Source organism: Sapajus apella, unplaced genomic scaffold, assembly GCF_009761245.1.
Source record: "Sapajus apella isolate SASKATOON/1434 unplaced genomic scaffold, GSC_monkey_1.0 scaffold3, whole genome shotgun sequence".
Classification (NCBI taxonomy): Eukaryota; Metazoa; Chordata; class Mammalia; order Primates; family Cebidae; genus Sapajus; species Sapajus apella.
The window spans coordinates 43269305-43277262 of record NW_022436943.1 but is presented as its reverse complement, the minus strand read 5'-3'; the positions used below and the strand labels follow the sequence as shown (position 1 = coordinate 43277262).

Genomic DNA, 7958 nt, shown 5'->3' with positions numbered 1-7958 from the left:
GGACGGAGTTTCGCTCTTGTTACCCAGGCTGGATTGCAATGGCGCAATCTCGGCTCACCACAACCTCCGCCTCCTGGGTTCAGGCAATTCTCCTGCCTCAGCCTCCTGAGTAGCTGGGATTACAGGCACGCACCACCATGCCCAGTTAACTTTTTGCATTTTTAGTAGAGACGGGGTTTCACCATGTTGACCAGGATGGTCTCGATCTCTTGACCTCGTGATCCACCCGCCTCGGCCTCTCAAAGTGCTGGGATTACTGGCGTAAGCCACCGCGCCCGGCCCTATTTTTATATTTTTAAAGACAGAGTCTTGCTCTGTCAACCCAGGCTGGAATGCAGTGGTGCAATCATAGCTTACTGCAGCCTTGAACCCCTGTGCTCAGGGCATCCTCTGCCTTAGCTTCCTGAGTAGCCAGGACAATATGTATGTGCCACCACATTTGGTTAATTTAAAAATTATTTTGTTTTATTTTTTAGTGGATGCATGGTCTCACTATGTTGCCTAGACTGGTTTTGAACTCCTGGCCTCAAGTGGTCCTTCTGCCTTGGTCTCCCAAAGTGCTGTGATTACAGGCATGAGCCACCATGCCTGATCCTCATTATATTTTAAAGCTTCCCTTTCATTATTTATGCACAGTTCTTTATTACATTGAGCAACAGTTTGTTTTGCTTTAATATTCACAAACTTATCCTAATTAAATAAATATCTTTCCCATAAGTTTTCTCTTCTGCAGGCTACAGAATTATTGAGATTACTCTCAACCATTTCTCATGTTAGAAACTGTTTCTCAGTTTACTTCCATCCTCTTTGTCCTTCTCTGGATAATCTCAGATTTGATATTGTGTTTTCTTAAATGTGGTAGTCCCAGAACTCTAGATATGGTTCTTCCTATTTGGACTAAGCAGTATATACATAGCGGTAGATCCATTTGTCCTTTATCTAGATACAGTTTGAAACTCATTTGCCTTTTAAAACTTGTTTTAGAATTAAAAAATCACAAACCAAATATCTACTGTCCTCCAGAAAATCACCTAACATTCATAAGGATTCTTGTAGACTCGCGGTAAAGGGGTGGAAAAACATGTGCCATGCAGATAGAAACCAAAAGCGAGCAGGAGTAGCTATTCTTTTATATCAGATAAAACACATCAAAGCAACACGAATAGACAGTTGTTACAAGAAGATATACAAATAGCCCACACATGAAATCCTCAACATCACTAATGATCAGGGAAATGCAAATTAAAACCACAATGACTTACCACCTTATCCCAGCCAGAATGACCATTATGAAAAAGTTAAAAAAATACCAAAACATAGATGTTGGCGTGGATATGGTAAAAAGGGAATGCTTATGCGGTGCTGGTGAGATTTAAGTACAACCTGTGTGGAAAACACTGTGGAGATTTCTTCCATCCAAGCACTAACCAGGCCTGACCCTGCTCAGCTTCCGAGGTCAGACGAGATTGGGTGCATTTAGGGTGGTATGGCTGTAGGCGGAGACTGCTTAAAGAACTGAAAGTAGATCTACCATTTGATCTAGCATTCTCACTACTGGCTATCTGCCCAAAGGAAAATAAGTCATTATATCAGAAAATATACCTACATATCTATGTTTATTGCAGCACAGTTCACAATTGCAAAGATATGGAACCAGCCTAAGTCCACATCAGCTGATGAGTAGTTAAAGGAAATGTGCACATATATGCACACACACGCGCACGTATGTATATATGTACATACACTCACTATGGAATACTGCTCAACCATAAAAAAATAGCGAAGTCATTGTAGCAACGTGGCTGGAGCTGGAGGCCACTATTCTGAGTGAAGTAACTCGGGAATGAAAAACCAAGTACCATATGTTCTCATTTTTTATTTGTATGTTGAAATCTAAACCATCAGATTACTAGAGACTAAGCTATGGGTATGCAAAGACATACAGAGTGATATAAGTCTGGATATTAAAGACTCCGAAGCGGGGAGGAGGGAGAGATTTTAAAAACTACATATTGAGTACAGTACACTACTTGGGCAACAGGTATGCTAAAATCTCAGATTTTCCCATTGTAGAATTCATCCGTGTAACCAAAAACCACTTGTACCTGAAAAGCTATTGAAATTAAAAAAAGAAATGAGACAGCAATCACATTCTACTTTCTGCCTTGAGCTATGTATTCATGCCTTGAAATTGCTTGTTAGCGCCTAGGTAGTTAGTTAACCTAATACTGTCACATAGGATACTCTAACTCAATAGCTTAAAAATGTATAGCCAATGGAGATGGTAGAGGTTACAGGACAATGACATATTAAATATTTTGTAGTCATTATTTTTCTGAAAATTGAAAATACATTATAATTTTACACTTTAATTTTTGACCTCTATGAAGTTATTATGAAAGAAAACATTTGATTTGTATATTGAAATCTAAACCATGAGATTATTTGAAATTGGCTTCCCAGTTGATTCCATTTATAATGACTTACCCATTTTATTTGGACCACTTCACCTTTTCTCAGGAAATGAGATTAAATGAAAATAATTTCCCATAAAAAAACTAATAACTAACTAACTAAATAAATAAATAACTAATAGGTAATGTTTAAATCTGGCTTTCTTTTTGTGCAATAGTTATTTTATTTTTTAATTCCCCTGATAACTTGCTGGGAATACAAGCTTTGCAATCATCAAATTTTATGTTTTTGAAATGTTGTTGTAAATATATTATACTCTGTAGATAGAATAGTCATTAAAATTAGATGGTATGTTAGGTAAGTGCTAACAGGGTTTAGAGCAGCTGGCACTTCAGATATTGCTGGTGGCGGAACGGTACAACTCCTCTGAAACAGTTCTGTAGATTTTTAAAAAGTTAAATGTGTTTTCCATCAGTAGTCCCACTGTTGGGTATTTGTACTACAGAGATGAAGCTTATATTCACACAAAGACCTGTACACAAATGTTCATAACTTTTTTATTTTACACTTCCAAAAGCTGAAAATAACCTAAAGGCCCTTCTGCTGGTCAGTGGATAAACAAACTGGTACAGCCTGTACAATACAATACTCAGCGTCAAAAGGAACAAATTATTAATACGTGTAACAACTTGGATGAATTTCAAAAATGTTGTGACACAAACCAGTCTCAAAAGGTGGCATTCTACCTGATGCCATTTATTTGGCACAAATAATAGCATAAGGAACTTTTTGGGGTTGATAAGACTGTTCTGTGTCCTGATTTTGGTGGTTAACTGAATCTGTTCATGTGTTAAACTTTATACCACTGTAGACCCAAAAAGTTTTTTTTTTTTTAACTGTATGATAATTAAAAAAAACAAAAAACACAGGCATACCTCCTTTTATTGTGCTTTGCTCTGTTGTGCCTTGCATGTTCTGCGTTTTATTTATTTATTTATTTATTTTTACAAATTGAAGGTTTGTGATAAAGAAAGTTTATCAGTGCTGTTTTCCCAACAGCATATGCTCATTTCATGTCTCTATGTCACATTTTTGTAATTCTTGCAATATTTCAAACTTTTTTGTTATTATATCTGTTAAGGTAATCTGAGATCAGAGATCTTTGATATTACCATCGTAATTGTTTTGGGGATGCCAAAGATGGCATCCATGTAAGATGGCAAATTAAATGATAAATGTTGCGTGTGTTCTGACTACTCCGTGGACCAGTTGTTCCCTGTCTCTGTCCCCCTCCTCCAGCCTCCCTATTTGCTGAGACACGCAATATTGAAATTAGGTCAGTTAGTAATCCTGCAGTGGCCTCTAGGTGTGCCAGTGAAAGGAAGAGCCTCACATCTCTCACTTAAACCCAAAAGCTATAGAAATGACTAAGCTTGGCGAGGAAGGCCGAAAACTAGGCCTGTTGGTGCCAGTTAGCTAAGTTGTGACTGCACAGGAAAAGTTCTTGAAGGAAATTAAAAGTGCTGCCCCAGTGAATACGCAAATGATAAGAAAATGAAGCAGTCTTATTGCTGATGTGGATGGAGAAGGTTTTAAAGATCTGGATAGAAGATTAAACCAGCCACACCATCTCTTAAGGCAAAGCCTAATCCAGAGCAAGGCCCTAACTCTTCAGTCTGTGAAGGCTGAGAGGTGAGGAAGCTGCAGAAGACCTTTTTGAAGCTAGGAAAGGGTGGCTCATGAGATTTAAGGAAATAAACTTTGTCCATAACATGAAAGTGCGGGGTGAAGCAGTAAGTGCTGATGTAGAAGCTGCAGCAAGTTATCCAGAAGATTTAGCTAAGGTTATTTATGAAGGTTGCTACACCGAGCAACAGATTTTCAATGCAGATGAAACAGTTTCTACTAGAAGAAAATGCTATCCAGAACTTTCCTAGCTAAAGAGAAGTCAGTGCCTGGCTTCAAAGGACAGGCTGACTCTTTTATTAGGGGCTGATGCAGCTGGGGGCTTTAAGTTAAAGCCAGTGCTCATTTACAATTCCAAAAAATCCTAGGACCCTTAACAATTATGCTAAATCTGTTCTGCCTGTTCTCTGTAAATGGAGCAACAAAGCTGGATGACAACAACTTGTTCACAGTATGGTTTACTGAATTGAATATTTTAAGACCACTGTTGAGATTACTGGGCAGAAGAAGAATGCTTTCAATATATTACTGCTTATTGACAAGACACCTGGTTATCCAAAAGCTCTGATGAAAATGTACTGGGAGATTAATACTGTTTTTACGTGTGCTAACATAGTATCTATTCCACAGCCTGTAGATTAAAGAATAATTTCTACTTTTAAGTCTTACTATTTAAGAAATGCATTTCATAAGGCTATAGCTGCCATAGATAGTGATTCCTCTGAGGGATCTGGGAAAGTCAGTTGAAACCCTGAAAAGATGCACCATTCTGGATGCCATTAAGGACATTCATGATTTAGGGAGGAGGTCAAAACATCAACATGAACAAGGATTTGGAAGAAGTTGATTCCAAACCTCATGGATTACTTTGAGGGAGTTAGAGGAGGAAGTAACTGCAGTTGTGGTAGAAATAGCCATGAAACTAGAATTAGAAGTGGAACGTAAAGATAAGACAATTGCTGCAATCTCATGATACAACTTCAGTGGGTAGAGGAGTTGCTTCTTATGGATGAGCAAAGAAAGTGGTTTCTTGAGATGGGATCTACTGGTCAAGATGCTATGAACATTCTTGGGATGTCAACGTTTACTTAACAGAAAGAAATTATTAAAATATATTGAGAAGCCTTTTTACTTCCAAAACTCTATGTTTTGTAGTCATTACCTTGAATAGTTGGTAAAGCCTTAGTTCTGTTATAGCCTTCGTAATTGTTAGAGAGATGGATGAAGATGGAGAAGGAATGGCCTCTGTCAGGTTAAGAGTCTATAGCCTTAATGTTTCTTTAATGGCTTTTGCCATTTTATTTTTCCTTTAGTTGTTCAGTAAAGTATATGCAACTTTTCTTTTTCTTTTTTTTATTTTTTTGAGATGGAGTCTCAGTCTGTTGCTCAGGTTGGAGTGCAGTGGTGGAATCTCAGCTCGCTGCAACCTCTGCCTCCTGGGCTCAAGCTATTCTCGTCCTTTAGCCCCTCAAGTAGCTGGAATTACAGGCATGCACCACTACGCCTGGCTAATTTTTGTATTTTTAATAGAGACAGGGATTCATCATGTTGGCCAGGCTGGACTCTAACTCCTGGCTTCAAGTGATCCACCCACCCTGGCTTCCCAAAGTGCTGGGATTACAGGTATGCACCCCTGCGCCCGGCTAAAACTTGTTTTTTAACTAGATGAAAAATGTATTAAGCTATGGGAACATCACTAACTTTACCTTGTGACTACACCTAATGGCAGGATTACAGATAGAACGATGTGCAGCGAGGATGTGGCTCATCGTGTTTATGTATTTTGTCTTGTATTCTTGCCCTTTCCATTCCATATCTTTTTCCTGTCTTTTGTTTCTTACTTTTTTTAAACTAATTTCAGTGAGGAAATGTAATATGTGTATATATACACATATAAGTTGCTTTTATGGAATACAGTTAAACCAGTTGAGAATAACATTTTCATATTTCCATAAGACTTCATCGTATTGTTTTCATCAAATAGGAAATAAGGTCAGATAACTATGCAACAAATATTTAGTAGTCTCTCCTGACATAGTGAATATAGTAGTGAGCCTTCTGAAAATTCTCTGCTTCATTAAGCCTACATAGTGATGCACTAGTGGGTAGAGGTGAGTGGTATTACATTTTGAGGAATTGAGTTCCATCCTAATTTGTTTTAGACATCTTAATCTTTGTCAAATTACAAAGCTTGTTGAATCCATTCTAATTATTGCCAGATTGATAAAGAATAATCAATTCTTCACATATTCTTTACATTTGTATCAAAAAAAGTATAGTGGCTTTGGCATTTCAAAATTAATGAAGAATGTAATAGTCATAATAATCATATAACATGGTGAGTAGAATGTATATTCCATTGTATTCGCAGTTTAATAGTTTTTAACATGGTAAGTAGAAAAAACCATTACTTGGCTAAAGAGTGTTCTTAGGAATTATGTAAGAAGATAAAATGCTTACCAACAGTTGGTATCAAATTATATTTAAGAAAATGCTCAGAGGCCAGGTGTGATGGCTCACACCTGTAATGCTAACACTTTGGCAGGCCAAGGCAGGTGGATTACTAGAGGTTAGGAGCTCGAAACCAGCCTGACCAACATGGCAAAACACCATCTCTACTAAAAATATAAAAATTAGCCAGGTGTGGTGGTGGGTGCCTGTAATCCCAGCTACTCGGGAAGCTGAGGCACAAGAATGCTTGAGCACGGGAGGTGGCAGTTGCAGTGAGTCAAGATGGTGCCACTTCACTCTGGCCTGGGTGACAGAGTGTGACTCCATCTCAAAAAAAAAAAAAGAAAATGTTTGATAATATATATGGCTTATTATTAAAAGGTGGCTCTTTTATTTTCCCCCAGGAGAAACCTCAATTATTTTTCCAATGCATATGCAGCTGCAGTTAGTGCTGTGGACCCTGACGCCGGAAATGGAGAACTTTGCATTAAGGTTCCATCAGAGCTATGGAAACACGTCGATGGTAAAGCACCAAGAACATTATTGACTGCACACTAAAATCATGTTAGATTCAGGGACTAGAGAATTTTACATGAAAACTAATGATGCTGGGCAGGCGTGGTGGCTCACACCTGTAATCCAACCACTTTGGGAGGCTGTGGCAGGCAGATCACCTGAGATCAGGAGTTAAAGACCAGCCTGGCCAACATGGCAAAACCCCATCTCTACTAAAAATACAAAAATTAGCCAGGCATGGTGGCAGGCACCTGTAATCTCAGCTACTCAGGAGCCTGAGAGAGGAGAATTGCTTGAACCCGGGAGGTGGAGGTTGCAGGGAGCCGATAGTGTACCCCTGCACTCCAGCCTGGGCAACAGAGTGAGAGACTCTCAAAAAAACAAAAAAAAAACAAAAAAAAAAACAAAAAAACCAACCTAATGTAAATTAACCAGTTGAAATATACAGAATGGGTTGGAAGCTCTTTTCCTTATTAAGGATCACTGGCTAACGGGATAATATCAGTTCAGGGCTATGAAAAAAGCAATTTATTTCACCATTGTTTTTTAAAGGAAAAAACAAATTGTGTGTTTTTTTTTGTGTGTGTGTTTTTTTTTTTTTTTCTTTGAGCCGGAGTTTCACTTTTGTCACCCAGGCTGGAGAACAATGGCACAATCTCAGCTTACTGCAACCTCCGCCTCCCAGGTTCGAGTGATTTTCCTGTCTCAGCCTCCCGAGTAGCTGGGGTTACAGGCGCCTACCACCACACCCAGCTAATTTTTGTATTTTTAGTAAAGATGGGGTCTCGCCATATTGGCCAGGCTGGTCTCAAACTCCTGACCTCAGGTGATCTGCCTGCCTTGGCCTCCCAAAGTTCTGGGATTACAGGTATGAGCCACCATGCCTGGCC

The 7958-nt window shown here is 38.7% G+C and overlaps 1 protein-coding gene across 3 annotated transcripts in view; it reads left to right on the top strand.

Moving 5' to 3' along the window:
* Positions 1–7958, top strand: part of TAF2 (TATA-box binding protein associated factor 2) — a 104946-nt gene that overhangs the window by 20675 nt on the left and 76313 nt on the right. For all 3 annotated transcript variants that reach the window (XM_032252611.1, XM_032252620.1, XM_032252634.1), the window contains exon 4: positions 6957–7075. In XM_032252611.1, the coding sequence (XP_032108502.1) occupies positions 6957–7075 (119 nt within the window). The remainder of the gene's footprint in view (positions 1–6956; positions 7076–7958) is intronic.